This window comes from Emydura macquarii, unplaced genomic scaffold (genome assembly GCF_026122565.2).
Source record: "Emydura macquarii macquarii isolate MOO-44397 ecotype Brisbane River unplaced genomic scaffold, CSIRO-AGI_Emac_v2 contig_3390, whole genome shotgun sequence".
In the NCBI taxonomy this organism is placed as follows: Eukaryota; Metazoa; Chordata; order Testudines; family Chelidae; genus Emydura; species Emydura macquarii.
The window spans coordinates 5,584,296-5,605,222 of record NW_027133527.1 but is presented as its reverse complement, the minus strand read 5'-3'; the positions used below and the strand labels follow the sequence as shown (position 1 = coordinate 5,605,222).

At 53.2% G+C, this 20,927-nt stretch overlaps 1 protein-coding gene across 3 annotated transcripts in view; it reads left to right on the top strand.

The window, feature by feature from the left end:
- The window catches only part of PKD1 (polycystin 1, transient receptor potential channel interacting), a 132,960-nt gene extending 112,185 nt beyond the window's left edge, over positions 1-20,775 (top strand). For 2 of the 3 annotated variants that reach the window (XM_067534290.1, XM_067534292.1), the window contains 12 exons: positions 595-713; positions 2,156-2,358; positions 2,971-3,165; positions 5,679-5,818; positions 7,579-7,706; positions 8,881-9,055; positions 9,885-10,010; positions 10,599-10,773; positions 11,722-12,009; positions 13,498-13,632; positions 13,992-14,306; positions 14,815-20,775. In XM_067534290.1, the coding sequence (XP_067390391.1) occupies positions 595-713; positions 2,156-2,358; positions 2,971-3,165; positions 5,679-5,818; positions 7,579-7,706; positions 8,881-9,055; positions 9,885-10,010; positions 10,599-10,773; positions 11,722-12,009; positions 13,498-13,632; positions 13,992-14,306; positions 14,815-15,450 (2,635 nt within the window). In that variant the 3' untranslated portion in view covers positions 15,451-20,775. The remainder of the gene's footprint in view (positions 1-594; positions 714-2,155; positions 2,359-2,970; positions 3,166-5,678; positions 5,819-7,578; positions 7,707-8,880; positions 9,056-9,884; positions 10,011-10,598; positions 10,774-11,721; positions 12,010-13,497; positions 13,633-13,991; positions 14,307-14,814) is intronic. The other variant, XM_067534291.1, reaches the window with a different exon arrangement.
- The last annotated feature ends 152 nt before the right edge of the window (positions 20,776-20,927 follow it).

Genomic DNA, 20,927 nt, shown 5'->3' with positions numbered 1-20,927 from the left:
GTTTAAATGGTGCCAGCAAAGACAGGAAGTTGGCCCCGTTACTCCCTGTAAGACATAAAACACAGAGTCCATCTGTCTGGACCCTCTGTGCAGGGATCGGCTTTGGGGGCGTTGCGGAAAGGCTGCTGGAAGAGCAATTTCCGAAAGTCAGCAGCAGAAACCTGAGCAGCCTCGCGCGCCGGTCCCTTCTCTGCAGGCCATAAATCAAATCAGGTGGCCCAGCTGGGGGTTAGCGAATCTTGCTGTAACTTGTGAAGGGAAGCAGCTTTAGCTTGCCTGTGGTTGCAGTGCATGACGTTAGCGATTCCTATTTAGCAGCACGGCAGCAGGGAGGACTGGCTGCCTCCAGCCACTTATTTCAAAGCAGCACACACCTTTAAAAGAGGGAAAGCTTCTAATTAGCCACGGAGTTGCCTGCGGCTGGTGCTAGATTAAATGTCACATAGCGTGGGCCCAGAATCCTCTCTCTGGGGCCTTCCGAGCCAAGCTGCTGCCGGTTCCCTTACTGCAGGGACCACGTGTCTGATGGAGCATCTCTTGGAAAGCAAACATGGGTTTAAGCCCCACGCTAATGGCATTGGTGTGTCCCGGCAGATCCAGCGTGTTTGGGGAGAAGACAGAGACCATCGTGCTGCAGCGGCTGAATGAGAAAGGACAGAACGTAGCAGCCCCTCCCAGGGACGTGAGCAGGTCTGCCAAGTCTACGTGGACAGGTATTGGGCTGGCTAGGCCTTCTCTGGTGTCAGTGCCCAGCGCACAGGACATGCTCCCTGAAACAAGCCAGGGTGCAGGAAGGAGCTCAGATATTATGGCGATAAGGGGTGGGTAGACAGATAGAGAGAGTCAGACTTCCATGATGTTCCCCCCTTTATGAGCCGGGTTCAGAAGGCGGCATGCTAGCTAGGTGCAGACAGTTCTCCAGCCCCCTCACTCCTTACCTCTCAGGGTCAATTTCCCTTTCATCCCCGGCGCTCATTAACATAATAATAAAAACCCTTTCTGGAAAAGCCCTGACTCAACATTGCGTGCTTGAAGACATTTGCCTCCCGTACGCAACACCACCACCCCCGCTCCCCACTCCCACAGGGTTTGACTTCCAAGGTAGGGGAGTATCCTGAGGTGACCACAGGGAGTTACGAACGAAAATGAAAACTCAAACCAGTGAGACGAGAGAGCGGGAGAAGGGAAGGAGAATTCCACGCTGTGCCATACAGCCTGGGACAACAAACAGCCCAGTGTCTCCCTGAGGTCAACCTCTCCCAGGGCCAGGGAGCCGAGAGCTGAGCAGAAGGGAAACGGCCAGTCATTTGGAAAGGCTGCAGGGGATGACAGGTCCTTGGCTTCCTCACTTGAGGGTCCTGTTAAGAAGCTAAGAACACTGGCTTTCTTAGCACAAGCTGTCATGCTTTCTGAGATGCCCCCCCAGGAATTTCTTGCACGACAGCCTCTCTTCTCAGTGCAGAAAACTGAATAATGAGCTGAGGCTCTTGGGCCTGTTAAAATCCAACGCTTGGTCTTGCTTTAACTCCTGTAGCATCTGATTTGCACAGTTTAGTTGCATGGGCGGATGAAAGCATCTCTCTGGCACAGAAGCATAGAAGAGGAGGGTTGGGAGGGCCCTCAGGAGGTCATCCAGTCCAACCCCCTGCTCAAAGCAGGACCAGCCCCAGATAAACTGCTGTCTAAACAGCCCCTCCTGGACAGGGTGGCTTAGAGGAATACGCAGCAGGTTTGAAGAGTCAAGACGCTCGAATCATGGTTGCCAGGGTCCTTTGTCCTTCCCAGGTGAATGGAATGATCTCCTTGGATTGGGTCTTTCGGGTGACACCTTAAACCAAAGCTCTGGCAGATCCCCGGGGCTTTTTGTGAGATTTAGTGAGTTAAGGCCAGTGTCTTGGGCAGAACTGCTCCGCTTCCCCCCCCACACACACAGTGCGGTTTGCAGGTGGGTGGCTGCATTCCAGCAGCGAGATGTGTGTGCACGGTCTGTAAAGCAGGACAAGGGAGAGGCGCCGGAGAAACGTGGAATATCCTTATAAAGAGCACCCACGCTTCTGAGGGCTCCCCAGAGTGGCCGGGGTGGGTGAGCGCTCGGCCACGCCCGTGGCTGGCAGCGCCTGTGTGTGATTTCAGCCCCCTGCTTTGCTCCCTGCAGTTGCGGACCACGCGTTCAGGAAACGCCTGCTGCCGCAGTGGTGCTCATACCTCGCTCACGCCGTCAGCCTCCTCCTTTTTGCCACCTCCATCGGGGTCTCCGTGTGGATCGGCGTCGGTTTCACCTCCAGCGTTGCCCTCATGTGGCTCATCTCAGGGATATTCAGCTTCCTGGCATCCTTCTTGGTCTGGGAACCGCTGAAGGTAAGGGAGTGGCTTGGAAGGAGAGTGCAGTTTTTTTCCCAGGGCCCTGAAATTGCTTAATGTCTTATGATTTCCAGTACCCACCAGTCTAGATTGGACAGGGTCCTGCTGCTCTCTGTGTATACCCCTCTTTATCATTCCCTTCTGTAAGTTTCTGCCGATTTTTGAAAGGGGATCAGCCTGGATTGAATTGGCACCGGGAAGCCCTCAGCAGGCCGTGAAATGGTTAAATCTCTCTGCCTCGGCAGGGAAGCAGCTGTGGAAATTACAGCGGTCTAAAGCAGGAGCCTCCATCGCTGTTGTGTACCAGGCTGTACAGCATCTGGTTTTGGGGGAAACGTGGATGGCTCTTTCCCACCCCTTGCACAACTTGATGGGGGCAAATGGAGAATAAATCACAGATGGTACGCACCAGCACAGGCTTTCCTTCAGTGAGGAGAACTCTGTTAGCACAGATCCCTGGTAGGCTGCCATGGAGATGCATGGTTTCAAGTCGAGGATGACTCCTCTGTGCAAGCCTTGAATCCATGTTGGGAACAGTGAGACTGGTTCTCAGTGGCCTCGTGGTGTTCCTGCCGGTGCCTTAAAGGAGATTGATTTCCTGGGTCACAGGTTCTGCTGGAAGCCCTTTATTTCTCACTGGTGGCCAAGCGCCTGCACCCGGAGGAAGATGACACACTGGTGGAGTATCCATTTGTTGAGCATGTTTCCGAGAAGATCAACAAAGTCCGACCTCCTCAGGGATTTGCCCTTTTCCAGGCCAAGGAGGAAGCCAGGAAGGTCAAACTGCTTCACAAGATGCTAAAGGTAACAGGCCTGTCTAACTGCCTTGATAGCTTTGTTTGATAAGATTACAAGTTTGGTTGATAAAGGTAATAGTGTTGATGTAACAGACTTAGACATCTGGGGGGTGTTTGACTGGGTACTGCACAACATTTTGATTAAAAACCTAGAACAATATACGATTAAAATGGCCCATAGTAAATGAATTAAAAACTGGCTGATTATGTCTCAGCATGTAACAGTAATGGGGAATCATCATCGTGCGGGTGCATTTCCAGTGGGAGTCCCGCAGGGATTGGATCTTGGCCCTATGCTATTTAACATTTTTATCAATCACCTGGAAGAAAACATAAAATCATCACTGATAAAGTTTGCAGATGACCCAAAAATCAGGGGAGTGTTAAATAACGAAGAGGACAGATCATTAACACGGAGCCATCTGGGTGGCTTGGGAAGCTGGGTGCACAGAAACAATAGGCGTTTTAATGGACTAAATGTATCTCGGCACAAAGGCTATAGGCCATACTTACAGGATGCGGGGTTCTATCCTGAGAAGTGGCGACTCTAAAAAAAGATTTCGGGGGTGATGGTGGATACTCATCTGAACGTGGCCAAAAGGGCTAATGCAATCCTGGGATGCATGAACAGGAATATCGAGTAAGAGTAGAAAGGTCATTTTTACCTCTGCATTTGGCATTGGGTGCAACCGCTGCTGGAATACCCTGTCCAGTTCTGGTGCCCACAATTCAAGAAGGATATTGATAAATTGGAGAGGGTTCAGAGAAGGGCCTGAGGATGATCAAACAAGATTAGAAATTGTGCCTAGCTAAATAGATTGAGCAACTTGAGTCTAGCGGAGAGATGTTTAAGGGGCTGACGATTACGGTATAAGTATCTACATAGGGAACAGATATTTAGTAATGAGCTCTTCCGTCCCGCAGAGGAAGGTCTTGCGCAGCCCAGTGGCTGGAAGTTGAAGCTAGACAAATTCGGGCAGGAAATAAGGCGTACATTTTTAACAGTGAGGGTACTTAACCATTAGAACAATTGACCAAGGGTCACGGTGGATTCTCCATCAGTGACAATTCTGAAAATCAAGACGGGCTGTTTGTCTAAAAGCACCGCTCTGGGAATTATTTGGGGGAAGTTCTCTGGCCTGTGTTGTTGAGGAAATCAGACTAGCCAATCACAATGCTCCCTTCTGGCTTGGGACTCTAAGTACCTGGAGACTGATTGCCATGCTGCCCAGGGCAGAACAGAGCACTGCCTTCTGGTCCCAGCACACTAGCATAAGCCTTCTCAGTTAGCGTGGTAGGCTCCTCCCTACTTTCTGCCTTACGGAGACCCTGAGTTGGGCCCCAGGATGCGGCCCAGGCCCTCCTTTTATCAGGGTGTGGTTGCTGTAACCTGCCATGGGCTGCTCCCAGCAGCATCTCTGTGACTGTAGGCAGCCCAGCCTAGGAAGTGAGCACCACTGAATGGGAAGCGAGAGCTCTCAGCGCTGGTCCAACTGCCCTGAGAAGGTTAGGAACCATGGACCTGAAGGACACAAGGTTCGTAGCAGGAGCATCGGGTTAGGAAAACAAAGCAAGGAAACTAACTAGGCGGCTTACACAAAGGGTGAGAGGGAATCTATCCAGTCTTTGGGGCCCACTGAACACGGTTTGTTTAAAAGCAGAAGGTATAGATAGAGCACAGGACTGGGGCTCAGGAGATGTGGGATCTATTCCCAGCTCTCTCACTGGTCTGCTGGGTGACCTTGGGCAAGTCCCTTCTCAAGCTCTGTGCCTCAGTTTCCCCCATTGGCCCAGAGGGGGTGATGATCCTGACCACCTTTCTAAAGCGCTTTGAGATCTGTGGATGAAAAGGGCTGTCTAGGAGCTAGGTGGTGATGGTCCAAATCTAAGAGGAATGAAACTCTTTCCTCCCCGTGAAGCCGGTCGGTTTTGGGGTCGAAGCGTTCCCTTGCAGTGCTGGAAACACATCAGCTCCGGCCTCGTGCACAAGAAAACGGGAGAGGGCCACGTGCATTATCCAAGCCCAGTGAAATGCTAACAGGCAGCCAGCTGTGAAAAGGAGCTTCCATCTTCCTAAAAATCTCTCCCCGTGAATACTCCCAGCTGGTGCTAGCAACACACCCAGGGTTGAACAGCTACACTGTGCTGAACTGGGCGCGATCCCTGTCGAGAACGGAAACCCCTCTAAATGGGAAGCTGTTATATAAGTGGCGCTGCCAGCAGAGAGAGAGCCAGGACGTTGTGCAATCTGCATCGACTTGAACGTGTGGAGTTGGGCTGGCTGGTTTGGGAAGGGGGTGGGTGGAAATGGTTATGAGGCCATGGGCTGGATTTCATTTGAAAACAGCTCCCCTGTGGAAGAAACATAGCAGTACGTTTGGAGCCCCGTCCTGCTTCCATTGAAGTCGATGGGGGGTCTTGACACAGGACTCAGCAGCCCTAATTTCCCACAAAAGCAGGCACCGTGCCCTGGGATGTGAGCAGCCCCCTTACCTCGTGCCTCTGTTTTCTGCTTGCCAGAGTTTCCTCATCTATATGTTGTTCTTGCTGGTGATCCTGCTCACCAACTACGGCGACGCCTCCCGCAACGGTCGGGCGTTCCTCTTGCAAAGCTCCATCAAGCAGCAGCTTGGCAGCGAGGAATTCCTCCACATCAAGAGGTAACTGCGAAGGCCAGGCAGGGTTTTGCTGCTCAGGGACTCAGCGTAACGAGGCCTGGGGGTATTTCAGCCCTCCGTGCCAGGCAGCCTCCGGCTGAGCGCTGGGTGTATCCTGTTGGAAGTCAGCAAGCAGACCCGTTTCTTTACCTGTCACACACAAATGCTGAATAGGAGAGTCACTAATGCACCCTGTCTCATGGTGTCAGGCAACAGGAGAGACTGTCCCTTCACAACCCGGATTCCTCTGGTTCCTCCTCCCAGCGTTAGGCACACAGGGGTGAACGAGTTCCTCAGTGCTGATGTTATAATGCTCATGATGTCTGAGAGTTGCCAGATGTTAATTTTAGAAACCCACCTTGGGAGGTCCAGGATGGTTTTGTGACCAACCCCCAGCACTGGAATGCAGGAGATCTGTGCTCTAGTTCTGCCTATCCCACACTCCCTGGGGGACGGGACGGTCCTCTCATTGCTTGGTGCCTCAGTTTCCCTATCTGTAAAGTGGAGATAACAGTAGGGTTCTCTGAGCTTTAATTCATTAATGTTTCTAAAGGACTGAGCACCACTGCTATGGAAAAATCGGTTTTTACTTCTCTTTCCGATAGCTGATCAAGGCATTCAGAGTGGCAGCCTCAGGATAGACCATGACTACCTTTAAAAATTGCAACTTTAAAGAAGGTTTCGCTATAAAGAGGCTTATGAAAACCAAAAATAATCATCCATGCTATAAACATTAAACCGCACTTCCCTTGATTCTCATGTACAAATTTAGCAAGATGAAGATTTCCCAGTGGAGTTTCCAGGATGTTATCATCCTTCTTGTCCAGAATGGCACCAGAGCTGCTACTTGGAAGCAGTTCTGTCCTGTGTCAGCCCTCTCGCTTGTTCCATAGACAAATAAAACTTGGCGAAGTTGGAGCCAGAATCCACATTACAAAAGGTCACAGAAAGGCTGATTCACAATGATATAAGTCAGGAGTAATCCCGCTGACATCAGTAGAATGACACTGGTTTAAAAATGATGTCAAACGAGAGCAGACTCCGCTCCTGGTAACAGAGAGACCTGGCTCTCATTTACATTGCACTGGCAGTGGAGAAGGGCCATGCCCTGGGAGTATATGTATGGGCACACCCCACTGACGGCCTCTTTACACCATGAGAATGCTGGGAAGGGGCTTTAATGTGAATCAGGCTCAAAAGATTTCTGCGGGGCACTTATTTTGTGAGGCATGTGCCACGCTGGGAAAGTGTAACGGGATGAACTGAGCAAAGGGAAAAATTGGATCTAACGGCCAGATCGCTTTGGCTGCGGGTTAATCTCCCAAGGGAAGTGGTAAAAGCTTCATTTCTTCACTCGTTCAAAGCTAGGCTGGATAAAATCACAAGAGGATAACACTGGAGAACAGCTGTGCATTGGCATGGAACTAGATCAGATGATCTGACAGGTCTTTCTCAGCCGCATCTTCTGTAAGAATATACTGTAGGGTTTTTGCATCCCAAAGGACTATACTGTGAGACCTCTGAGGAGACAGGATAGCAGTCTGGAGAATAAAGACAGAGAGGCTGTGCCACTGAATAGCAGTGCAGGTCACCTCCCCAAAGCGAAGTCTCCCCCAGCGGCAGAATGCAAGCTGTTCCGCTCATTCCCTAGGCACAGCTTTTAACGGACATGCAGAGAATGTCTCAGAACCAGAGCTGGGGGCTTGGCAGAGCGGAGACGCTTTGTTCTGCATTGACCGGCTTTCTCCTCCCTGTGCGCACAGATCCGATGAGTTTTGGGCGTGGATGTCACAGGTCTTGTTGCCCTCCCTCTACAATAACCAGTCGGGCCGAGGGAGCTACAGCACCATGCTGGGAGTGCCACGGCTGCGTCAGCTCCGTCTGCGGGAAGGTGCGTGGCTGCTGGGGTCCCTCCCTGCCGGGACACCATGGTTTTTGTTAGGAAGCAATGGCATCTCACAGAAGAGATCCCTATCACTTAGATGGGGAGGGTTTTCTGCTGGGACAAAGCTGAGATGGGGCTCTAGTTTTCTAGCACCATGGTAGCCAGCTTGCCCTGCGGCACATGGCTGTTCTCTGCAGACGTTTGGCCAGAAAGGCTGCAGGATTGTTCCTGGTTATCCTTACGCCCAAGAACATGGGCCAGGTACTTTACAAAACCAAAGACCCAGGCCCTGCCCGGTTTCAGACAGGGGAGGGTGGCCAGCCATCAGGAGGGGGCCAGCCGCGAAGAAGCAAGGTCATCTCCCAGAGCCTCATGACTCACTTCACCTTGTGCTCAGCTCAGTAGCTCAGCTAAGGATTGCGGATTTATCAATATGTGATTCGGACCTGCACCCTTCTCTAGGTGTAGCAGGGGAAGGGGGACAGGAATGAAGGGTTTATAACTGAAGCAGGAGGAGGGAGGAGATGAAAAGGAATAGCTGTCTGCACTGGGATGTTCATATGCCCATCTAACGGGTTTCCCTACTCACCTGGGAGCTGGATCAGGGGAACAGCTCAGATCTGGCATAGTACCGCCTTCCATCACTCCCTCACCCCGTGTCCCATCTCGCTCTCCACGACTCTTGGTGACTCAACCCTCCGGCCAAGTCACTAGATGGCGACCCTGCCAGAGGTCGCCAAGTCCCACTGGAAATCTGCCCATGGGCCATCACAGGCCGTCTGCTGTAATTCCTGGCCTGGGCCACTTTCCCAGTGGCTGGTAGGGGAACCCAGTCCTGCCCACTCCTCTGGGTTCCTCTGTCCGGCAACCATGGTCCGCCTATTTCCAAACCCCATTGCTATTTCCCTCTGCTCTCTTTGTTGGTGCTCTGGCCCACTCATGGGGTCCAGCTCAAGCGCTCAACTGCCAGGGAGTGACAGCAGCCTGCAGCCCTTTCTGCTCTCAGCTGCCTAGCTTTGTACCAGCCCGGCCCACAGCTGCTCAGCTGAGCTTCACCTTCCGTTTGTGCCTGTCCAGCCAGCCTCGTTCTCCGGCAGGGGCAGAGGTTAATTACTCCTTCCCCATCCCAGGCCATCTCCTGTCTCCTTTGACCGCCAAGATAACACAACTCTCTTTTCAGCAGACTGCCTGGATACCATTCACGATCTCCTTAGTGGGACGGATGCCTCTGCTGCTGTGAAGAAATGCACGTACGGGTCGAACAGCTTTAATACTGACGACTATGCAGTTGGCTGGAAGAGGGTGTCTGTAAATCTGACCCAGCCTTGGTCCTACTCGCTTCCTGATGAAGCAGGGTACGAAGCTGCGCGTTCCACCTGTACATTTCCTTGTTCCGGCTGCAAAAATCCAATCACGTCTTTGGGTTCCTACAGCCACTCGGTTTCCAGCTGTCCTGTCAGTCCAGCCAGCTGCTGCCACGAGTTCTAATCGAATGAACTATATGGAAGGCCTGGGGCTCGTCTGACCCCCGGCCGGCTGGTTTTGTTCCTCGGCATTTCGGCTGGCACGAATCGTGCAAGCCCATTTGTAATTTTGTGGTGCACACACTGCAGGGAAGGTTAAAGTGTGTGTGTGTGTGCGTGTGTGACCGAGCGCCACTGTGATATAGTTTGCCACTGCAGAGGGGCGGTGCCGGGGGTACCGCGATTTCAAAACGACTATTTAGGACCAGGAGTGAATTACAGAGCAATTTAAACCTCAGCAAGGCAAGATGTGCACATTGGCAGCAGTTTGCTGTTGTTGCAGCTGAGTGGGGTTCAGGAAACCGATATAAAATCTGGGCTGCTGCTCATTTACCTTTTGTTCTCGCATTTGTTCGGCTCTGGATCATTTCCGGGAGGTGTGTTTCAAGATGGGGGTGGGGGCGGGCGAGGGCCTGTTTTGGGCCAGTTAAGTTGATGCACTTGTTTGTAAATTTTCTCATTTGCCCTAGATGCATTAAAATTAAATAAGACTCTTACCGTAAGTCCGTTCAAATCCTCCGTGTTTGCCCATGCACCCGCACAGTGCACGGAAAGTAAAACACCCCAACTCCTCCCGGCTTCGGAGGGAACTTGGCCTGAGTGATGACGGCAGATTTGGTCCATAGGCAGGTCAGCAACTGCTCCCCCCGTCTTCTTTCAGAGTCTGGTACTGGGGCTACCTCTCCGTCTACGACAGTGGCGGTTACATCCAGGAGCTGGGCGCCACCCTGGAGGACAGCAGAGCCCGAGTGGACGATCTTCAGCAAAACAACTGGATCAACAACATGTAAGCAGCGCGCCAGGCAGCAGAGGAGGGAGAAGCCCTCACTTCGGCAGTCACCGGGGAACAGAGGCGGTTCTTCCCGCTGGTTAAGACAGGCCCAGCACGCTAGCGCTGCTCAAACAAAGCCAGGGCCGTTCACAGCAGCCGTATCCTGGACCTCGCTGGCCTTTGGCTCAAGCCCTGGCTGAACAATCTGCATGGGGATGAAGCCGAGGCCCCTTCTCTAATCTATATCGTCAGTGCAGGCCTTCGAGGCGCTGGATGCCCAGCCTAGAAGAGTTTTGAGGGGGGAGATTATTCAGTCAGGGCCCCCCATTCATCTCCCCCCTTGCCGTGGGTTCTGTGTCAGGCCGTGTCGCTCCAGCTGAGGCAGGCAGGGTGTGTTCCCCTCTGCAGTGCCTTGGTGGGCTGCAGACCCATGCACGGAGCACCCCGGGCCCCCCAGAGAGCCGCGCCCGGCCTCCCCTGCACCTGCAAGGAGGGGGCTGCCCGAGACAGTCCCTGAGCCGCTCTGGCAACGCTTGCCCCTCTACGATAGTCACCATCATCCCGGCCTTCCAACACCGTTGCCCCCTTTCTCTGTCCCTGCAGGAGCAGAGCGGTCTTCGTGGAGCTGACGCAGTACAACCCCAGCGTGGACCTGCACGCGGCCATCACCCTGCGGCTGGAGTTCCCCCTGGCGGGGCGCGCCGTGGCAGCCGTTGCAGTGGGGCCCTTCCCCCTGCTGCGCCTCAGAGGGGGAGTCACGCTGCAGCTTCTCATGATGGTCAGTCCAGCAGCCTCGCGCCTCAGTCAGGCCCTTGAGGAGAAATGGGGGGGGCCCCCTCTGGTTTGCTAGCCCCCACCCCCTTTCCTCGCAGTTACAGGCTTTTGGGGGGCTCTCTGAGCTCAGGGCCCTGGTACAATTCTCCCCCCTTGGCAGCCCTGCTCGCAGTCACAACCTGACCCCTTGGCACAGTGGCTGGCTGTCGCCGGGACCTGGCCCTCCTCTGCTTGCTGCTATGACCCCCCCCCCGTTCCCAGCCGCGCTTGACTGCTGTGCTGGGGAAGAGCTGTCGGGGACCCCCCTTTTCCTCCCAGCCCCCGGCTCAGAAGCATCTGGCTGACGGCTTCCCGCCCCCGCTGCTGCATGCCACGCTGGCCCCAGACATAGCAGGACCTGGCCCCAGACGCGCGCCCCCCTCACCACTTCTAGTGCCAGGGATACAGGCACCGAATTCCTCCCTCTCTGAGCGGGAGAGGGGAAAATAATCACCCCTCAGACAGAATCCAGACACGTCTCACCCTCTCCCCGCACACGCCTCATCCGTTAGCAGTCGGCCATGTACCGCGCGGGCGGGGGGTTACTGGGGCTGTGGCATGGGCCGGCCCTGGAAGGCAAGGCCCGGTCCCGAGTCAGCTCCCTGGGCCCCTCAGGGGCCAGAGAAAGAGGAGAGCCATGCCTCACTCTCCAGTGCCCACCTCCTATGACCAGCCAGTCAGTGGAGTTACACCAGGGACAGATCTGGGCCCACGTGCCGGTGGCAGGGTTGCAGCCGTAACAACGACATGGGGGTTAAAGGCCAGTAGTTCTGGTCTCCACGCCACCGTCCCGGGCCGACGGGTCCAGGATGGAGGACTGACAGCCCGGTGATCTCCTAATTGCTACCATAGCATTGCTCCACTCTGAACCCCTTTCCTCCGGATGAACGCTTCTTCCTCCCCTACGCTGCAGGTCTTCCTCATGGTGTTCGTGGTCTACTTCGTGGTCTCCGAGTCCCTCTCCATCCAAAAAGAAGGCCGGGCCTACTTCGCCCTGCCTGGGAGCTACAGCCAATGGCTGCTCATCCTTCTGACCACCTGCACCGTGGTGGTGCACCTGAGCCAAGCCACCATCGCTGACCAGCAGTGGGAAAAGTATCTGAAGAACCGCCAGGGCTTCACCAGCTTTTACCAGGTGGCCTTCCTTAACACAGTCTTCAACAGCCTGGCCGCCTCCCTGCTCTTCCTGCTGACTGTAAAGGTATGGCAGGGGGAGGGAGCACGGGGTCTCGGATGTGCTTCGTGCAGGCGGGGCAAAGTGTGCGCTGGCTATGCCTCTCCCGGGCAGTGTTAGTTCCAGGGCATGAGCAGTAATCAGATTAAGAGGGGTATTGACGTAGAGCCGAAGAACCCCGTCCATCTCGCTTTCCAGAGCCCAGCATTGAAGAGGCAGCGGTGACCATTTAGAGACCCATTTGTGCCAACCAAGCCGATGGATGTGGAACCAGTGAAACACACACGTGGAGTCTCTCCAGGCCGTGTTCGCGCACGTTTCAGAGTAGAACTCTGTTTCACAGGCCAGATTGTCCAAAGAACGCCGCGCCCAGCCACTCCCAAAACCTGATTCCACCTGCTGGTCCTGAGCGCTTTTGAAGTTCTGTCCATGCAGACCTTAGACAATAGAAGGCAGTTCAGCCACTCTTACACTAGTCTGATCTATAAGCCCGGGTTATATATACACACACACATAGGGCTAAATCCCGTTTGTACAGGAGATGAACTTGTGCATATTCTCTTCGCTTGATTTATATACTTGGGACCCTGGGACCCCACCACATTTAATGAATAGCAGCAGCAGTGAGATGTAGCTAAATGCAACTGTAAACTAGCTATTCCAAAATGGGCTGTGCCGCTACGAAATATGGGCTAGGTGCTGTACAAATAAAACAAAGATGCTCCCTGCCCCTTAGACCTTTCAGGGTAAGGCAGGAGACAACAGAGGGAGACAGGCAGGGGAACACACCGAAACAACATGACAATAATGCTGCCCGGCGTGATAGGCCCGTAGTTTCTATACAGCAGCTGCCTAACCATTATACCGGGCTGTGCTCCAGCAGAGAACCACACACGGGCTTGGGTTTATCCCTTAAAGCCAGCCTGGTGCAGCTGACATGAGGAGCACTCATAGTAGAGCTCCCTCCATGTAAACAGGCCGGGTTCTCTACTAAGGCCCCTTGACTGTGGCATGTCTTCCCCTCCCACCCCTTTCCCAGAGTCTGGATGTCTGAGGCTAATAGACATATTACAAGGAATCAGCACGAACTAGGTACCTTCTAGGGTGTCTACACTGATGGCGGCAAAGTCGCTGGCATCAGATCGACCTATCTGGATCGATTGAGCGGTCAGTGAGTCACGGCGGCCCAGGTGGCCGGGCAGGAGCAGCACGGGATGGGCACGCTGGTTCTGCAGTTTGCTGTGTTGATTTAAATGAATTCGAACCCCGCCCCCCAAACCGAGGGCTGCTTGAGAGAAGGCAGATGTTTTAAATGGCTGGAGTCGAAAACAGGCTGGGGGCCCAGGGAGCTTCACCCACAATGTGCCAGCAGTGCAAGGGGACACGGCCCGCGGGGCCTGCGGAGTTGGTTTCTTTGCCGCACTGCCACGCGGTGGACGGCCGCCCCCGCAACATGTGCAGCGGGGCCGTTTGAGCCACACGTGTGTAAGCCTGGCTTCTCTTCTTTGGTCTCAGGCTGTCCAGCAGCTGCGCTTCGTCCGGCAATGGTCCGTGTTTGGCAAGACACTGCGGAAGTCCAGCAAGGAGCTGGCTGCTGCCGGGCTGGCCTTCGCTCTGGTTGCTCTTGCTTACACCCAGCTCGGCTTCCTGGTAAATATCCATGTTTATTATTCAGTCCAGACTCGCCCTACGTTGGCCCCCTTCCTGGCAGAGGCATCAAGGATGGGGTCACAGAGACAGAATTCCTAGAGAGAGAGAGGGAGAGATTCTCTCTAGGTCAAGGTGGAGGCGCCGTTGGCAGGGGGCACAGGGGAAGCCTGGCAATGCTGTAGCTGATAGACAGAGCAGGGCTCCCGCCTGCTAAGCCAGGTGCAGCTGGAGACGCTCCTTGCCTGCCTTTGCAAGGCGCTTGGGGGTCTGGGACTGAAAGGCCGGCTCGAAGGGCGACGGTGCCCACTCTGCCGTTGGGGCACTGCCCTTTCACCGCCCCCTCTGTCTTTCCTTTGCAGCTTTTCTCCTCCTGCTCCGAATCCTTCCACAGCTTCAGCAGCAGCCTTCTGCTCCTCCTGGCTGTGGTCCGGGGCAGCGTCAACCTGCGGCTCTGCCTGCCCGAGCCCTCGGGGTTGTACTACCTCTTCTGCGCCAGCTACGTCGTCCTGGAGACGTGGATCGTGCTGAGGCTGTTTGCCGCGGTGCTTCTCCACAACTACCGGGAGATGCACTTTGAGCTGTACCGCCCCGCCTTCGAGCCCCAGGACTACGAGATGGTGGAGCTCTTCGTCCGCCGGCTGAAGCTCTGGATGGGCTTCAGCAAAGTCAAGGAAGTAGGTGCCCAGCCCCGAAGGGCACCACCCCCAGCGCAGCCTCTGTGCAGTGTGCTAGCCGGGGGAGAGGCTCCAGGTTTCTGGCCGGGGGGGAGGAGATGGGGGTGTTAGATCGTGGCCTGAGGTGCGGGTCCCTGTCGGCAGCATGGAATGCATATTTTTGCCGCACGTTTTGGCCCCCCTCTGCCTTCCCAGGGCGCTGCAGGCAGGTGATACGAACACTCTGGCTGTTCCCCCCATTGCAGTTGGCAGTGGGGTGGGGGCAGGCCGGGACAGTGGCCATAACTGGCAGGGGGCGGAAGGGTCGTCAGCAACAGCTGGAGTCCCGGGTAGCGGATGGGTGGCAGTGCTCGGGCCCTGGCTGGCATGAAGAACTCACCCCCCCATCCCACCTGCTGGGGCGGGGCAGGTGCCTGCCGATAGCTGCCCCCACCCAGGGCAAGAGGCAAGGGTTCACGAGCGCCTGTGCTCTGCAATAACCCTCTTTCCACTCTCGCTCCCCCTCCAGTTTCGGCACAAGGTGAGGTTCGAAGGGATGGAGCCGTTACCATCCCGGTCCTCCAGCGACTCCAAGTCGTTCCGGGGTCCCACCCCCAGCGCAGCCTCGGACAGCTCCAGGGCCTCCACCTCTTCGAGCCAGCTGGACGGGCTCAGTCTGGTCCTGAGTACCAGGGACAGCTCAGAGGTGGATGCTGACGTCCAGCAGCTCCTCTCCCTCTTCGAGATGCTGCTGGCCCAGTTCGACCGAGTGAATCAGGTGACGGAGGACGTCTACCGCATTGAGCAGCGGCTGGAGGACTCGCAGAGCCGGAGGACCAGGAAGAAGTATATCCAGATGACTGAGGACCTGCTGAGTCAGTACTGTCTAGGGAGCCCAGATCAGGGGCCACAGGGACTCGGTCCTGAGAACTTTTCCGACAACGAGCTGCACCCTCCCCGGGACACTGTGCCGCCCTCCCAGCCCACCGGCGCCCTACAGAGCAGCACAGGCTGTGTGCCCAGCCGCATAGTGCGAGCCAGTCGGGGCATCAGCGTGGCTTCTGCTCTGCTCTCCCCGCACAAGACATATGCCACCATGGCACCAGTGGTAAGGAAGAAAAAGCCGCTCCGGGCAAAGAACAAGGTTCACCCTAGCATCAAGTAACAGGAGACCACGTGCAGCGTTGCTGGGGAAATACATCACCGCGCCTCCCCTTGGGAGGCGGAGAGATCCTTGTAACGTGGTCACGCCACTGCTCGGGGTCAGAACCAGAAGTCACCGAGGCCACCGGCGTGGAAAGCCAACGCACTCACGTCACACCAAGGACTGAGGAGCCAGCGTGCCTTCCTGGGCTCTTGGCCAGCCCCACTGCCGTATCGGGACGTGCGGCTAAGAATACAGGTGTTGCCCTGAGCCTCCCAAGTGCCTAACGAGGATGGACCCAGCCACTGTGCGCTGTCCGTACTGGCAGCCTCTCACCAACGTGCCTCCGCTTCCTGTTTACGCCAGGAATGGTTTCACAGCTTTTTGGTTTCATCGGAGACTGTTTGGCGCTTCAGTCCAGGACAACGTAGGAGGCCCCGCTTCGCCGAGAAAGCCAGACAAGAGAGGCTGCGAGGCCCTCACCCAATCACATCGAGCGCTGGCAGCAAGAGGAAGAGCACCATGAATCAGGGCATATTCAAAAGAATTGTCTCGCTGCGTGAGTGACCCGAGCTGCAAACAAAACGAACAGATTCCAAACGCACAGGCCTAGTACTGTTACGTTGCTGTATCAAGAACAGCTGCACAGTAAAGTGACTGGGGCAAGGATCAACTCGCGGCTTTCCCGTGCTCAGCTGGCTGTGCCAAAGCGGGAAGAGAGGAGCTGAAATTCCCAGTACTTACGTTTTAAACAGACTTTTGGATTTCACAGGCCAGACACACTGTGGAGGAAAACTACAGGTATCGGGAGGATATTGAATCCAATATTTGTTTTGGCATGACTATCCAGAGACAGTATCTATACCCAGATCAGTTCATTCGCAGTATTGGCTACTTTTATCCTCCAGCATTTGGTACTATTCTTCGTATTTAAAGAAATTCAATATTTAAAAAATATGAATGACGGTGAAATCCACATAAGCCACCACTTAGAATAATCAGCCAGTCTTAGGGCTTGGCCGTTAGTGACACCTCAACCAAAAAGTTACTGGAGACCTAGGGGGTGCTTTCAATTGGTCACTTAAAAGAGGGGGGGGCTGCAGGCGTGCTGGCTTCATTCCAGTTCAGCTCCCTTCTAGCTACTGATCTTCCCCCAGCCAGTGGATTGAATGGGTAAGTGTGTTGCGTTGGTTGCTTGGTTTTTATAGGTGAAGGAATGTATTAACCTATGTAATTTTTTTGGTTTACTTTTTGTATGTACTGCCCAGCACTTTAAACAATGCTTTCCTTGGCTAACGATGACACATGCAAACTTTTGAACAAGGACGGAATAATAGATCATGAAAGCAGTATTTAAAAAAAAAAGATCATATACGGAAATGCGCAAACGCTAATGTGAACGCAGGTCCCCAATGAACCGTTCCCAGCTGCACCCTTGCCTCGCAGGCCAGGTGCCAGCTGACGACATTCAAACCTACTCACCAGCAATCTTGGGAGCTTCAAAAGAGGAACAACCAATGCATTAAGAAAAATTAACGCACTAGGGGAAGCAGGGAATAAGCCACCTACCAGCGTAGGCAGGTGGTGAGACAGGGACAGATGGTTCTTGGTTTGCTTCTGTCTGGGACAGGAAGATGTATTCGCCCCGACTTCAACCTTCTCCCGCTCCCCCACTTTACTGTAATCCTCAGTATATTGAGCTACAGCTGTGCTATGCTTGATATGCCATGGCAGAGAGTTGTCCAGCACTCACCACCCCTTTTAGAAAGTTGGAGCAGGTGATAATCACATGCACGTATTCTGGGCAACCTATGTAAATTATTTCCAGCCATGCCAAGTGGTGCTAACAGCAGCAAACTCTGCCTGGCAGTTAGTGCCCATGGAAACCCCCTCGTCACCCCATGTTCACCTCACCCTTGCCCTTCCCCGTTCTGTATGTTGTAAGTAATTTATATGGGGTATTAAAATGTATATATTTTTGTATGTTTGCTATATTTTCATAGCATCGGTACAGTGTTTGACACATGTAGATAGGAGACAGAACACTATTGTCAGAGTTATTTAAAGGATGTATTAAGTGCTTCTTTCCAGGGATGTTCTTTGTATATAAAGTATTAGGTGTCAGAGTGCGTGTGGCGTGCGTGCTCTCGTGCCAAGACAAGATTCGGGCCGGGCTGGCACAACGTCGGTCCCAACGCACGGAGCTGAGAGCAGCGGTGGGATCTCTCACGATGCACTAGGCGTTATTTTCCCCTCCCTCCCCCCAGTCCTGCTCAATGCTTCGGAAGGGTAACATTGTTCTACGGCAGCTGTTCAAAACCAAAGGCCAACAGCGTTCATGTGACAGCATCTCCTCTAAGACTCCATCTAGCTTCCATTGCTGCCGCTCTTGGAAGACTCTTGGCTTGTAGCATAGTTCTCTTCCAAGCATTGCAACTACCTAATCTAGGAGAGGAGAGTCCTAAGCGGAGAATTCTGTGCTGCTTTCCAGCTGAGGAACTTCATAAAGGCTAGAGATAGGGTTTCCCCGAAGACACGTCCATGGGCGTTAGCTCTTCCCTTTTTGCTGCTTACTGGCACTAGCCAGCTCCCACTGCTTTTTTCCTGCTATGCACGTAAGAGTTGTATTCCAGCCATCCACAGCTTGCATCCAGGTTGACTTTCCTTGCACTGCGCTCCCACCTGCTTCCCTCTCTCTGTAGAGACTTGAGCGAGAAGCGTGGGGGTCCTTAGTCACTGGGTTTACATTCATGGACGTTATTCTTGATGTTCTGTACTGGTTGAGCTAGTTGTGCAGAGGACAGAATTCGGCGAGAAGTTGCAGCGGGCGGGGCGGTATTAGCATGATGTATAAAGGAAGTTCTCCTTACAACTGCGAGGTGTTTCGATGGTGATAGGAAGGGTATGAAAGAACAGAAAGCAAGGAGGTAAGTAGAACATAGACGGAAGGCAATGAAAGCAGGAACCATAGGCACTCTTCACAGAGGTGATGGAACAGCTATGGTTGGGGCAAAGCAGTGGCAAAAGCGAAGTGCTTGGAATGTTAGACGTGCTGTGTGGCGTGGGAGGATGAGGATTGGAAAACGGCAGGTGGATATAAATGTCACCACCCGTTAGCAGGTACTACGGTCCGTAAGGAAAACGGTGCCCACAGCAGCAGAGGAAGGAAAGGCTTTAGGGCATTATTAAGTGGTGTGAAAGGCACTGGAAGTCAAGGCAAACTTCTGCCAGTATCACTGTGTTCAGGAAGGATTTCAGGTGTCAGCTGCCTTTTCACAATGAACAAAGATTCCAAGGGGCCTGGTACCGTTTTTTGTGAATAGGTGGTAACCGGTAACAGGGCCCCTCGGAACGGATTCGTTGTGGTTAAACTCCATTTCCTGCATGCAGCTCACCTCTGAATGCAAGCAGGGGCTAGACCTGGGGGAAGGTTAGCCTCGAGAGGAGAAGTTGGGAGAAATCAGCTAACGAGCACCTTTATGTCCAGCTGGGGGAACAGCCAGCACCAGACTGACGACTGCCTCTATGAGCCTTTCACCGCTGGGGGGTTCTAGTTTTACATGAGAGGGAATTTCACCATTTGAATATCCTTCCTCCCTTCGCTCTAGGACCCTATATCCACCCGTAGGGCTTTTCTGCAATGAAGACAGACCCTCCCCCCACCCTAGTGCTGCAGTGAGAATGGCGTACCCTCGCCAAGTTTGTCTCACCCCAGCATTCCCATGCCCCACTAGCAGCCCTGCCTGTACATTTGCTCTGCCAGCTGACCAAACCAATTGGCTTCCCCTTTTCCACTTGGGAGGAGAGCACTGGCAGGACAGATGGCTTGGCGTGCAGCTTAGGGGGAAAAAAATGTGTGGCTACGCCAGGGTCTCCCTCCCACGTTGCAAGAATGTTTATGAGTGCAGACCACAGACCACCATACAAGGCCAGGCCCAATGAGATCACAATAGAACGATCCTCACTGCTTATAAATACCCATGGTCACAGGACCCCAAGACTGCTGACACAGCTTCCCACATGGATTACAACCACTTGCCCACTAACCTAGACTGCACTGCTGTAGTCGTTTCGATTAGCGCTCACCCCCATGCAGGGAACAGAATTAGCTGCCCAGCCAGAGACTCCATTTTGACAGCTCTAAACACGAGGGTTAGAGGACAAGATGTAGACCCGACAGCAGTTAGAAACATAGTATTGTAGGATTGTTAACAGCTATCTGAGCTAAGAGGCCTCAACCAACCATAATTGTCAAGCGCTAACTGGACTGTGCAGAGGCTGGGTACTATGGAGGAACGTACTACTTGATTGCCAAGGGCTTTCGTTGAAAGTCTACTAGAACCGTGAAGAGCTAAAGGGCAAAAACGCGAGGCTTGCTGTCAGCTTTAGTTTTGCTACAATCGATCGTCTCTTTAGATTACCCTCTCCCAGCAAAGGCTTGAACAGGCTCTATTACAGGAAGTTACTCGAACACAGTTAGTTAATACAGGGCCCATCGAGTTCAGAGATCATAGTGAACGGAACGCCAAACCGATTTACACATCCTTTAATAAGCTCGTAGGTGGCAAGTAAAAGTTCAAATTAGGATGCTCCCAATGCGAAGAGCCAGTGGTTGGGTTTTTTTAAAGGCAGGATTTAAAATGAATGAGTTTCTTATCCAGCTAGCTCTGTGTGCATGTGTGCGGTAGCGAGAATGAGGTTTCTCCAGTGCTTCTGCTAATGGTAGAGGAACAAAGAGGAGTTAGGACAATTGCCTAACTGCTTTTCTTTGAGCCAAGTGGAGCAGCTCTCGAGCCCACACAGGAGTTTCAGAAAAGCCGCACATGCCTGGTGGGTAGCACATACAGCTTTAAAGCTCTCCTAGTTCTCATAGCAGCACTTATTTGTACAGAACCCGTAGCCGCAAGCAGAAGGTTCCTTGAAGTGTCACAGTTAAGGTAGCAAGTATATGAAAACTGAGCTTAACTGCAGCCAGAACTATTAATCACGAGATTATACTCGCCAACAGCAATACATTTGACTTGCATCCCTACCTAATAACTACTCTTGAATGTATATTTTGTGTTTATAGTCACCAAGACATGGTTTCTTATTTATTGCCTTAAGTCTCACAATGATGCAACAGTATCAAGCTGCTTCATACAGAACCCTATCAGCTAGTTAAGGGGTGGGAAATCTATATAATGCTTTTTGTAGCAATGGATGATCAGGACCAATGCATCAGAATATTGCCTTCTGGTCAGTGTTACATTTGCAAACAAAATAGCCTATTTTGTAACTGTGGGAATGTTTCTTAAAAATGACAATGTCAAATAAAAAACATGGACTGCTAAGGAAATGTCTGGTATGCTTTTGTTGGAAGTTGCTACAACATCCTCTCTGCCAATCAGCACTCCATATACACCATTATCTGAAGTATGCGTCGCGGAGACACTGCACCATAATACAACATTAAAGTCGGAAAGCTATTCGCTTCAAAGCTAGTCCAACGCGACAGC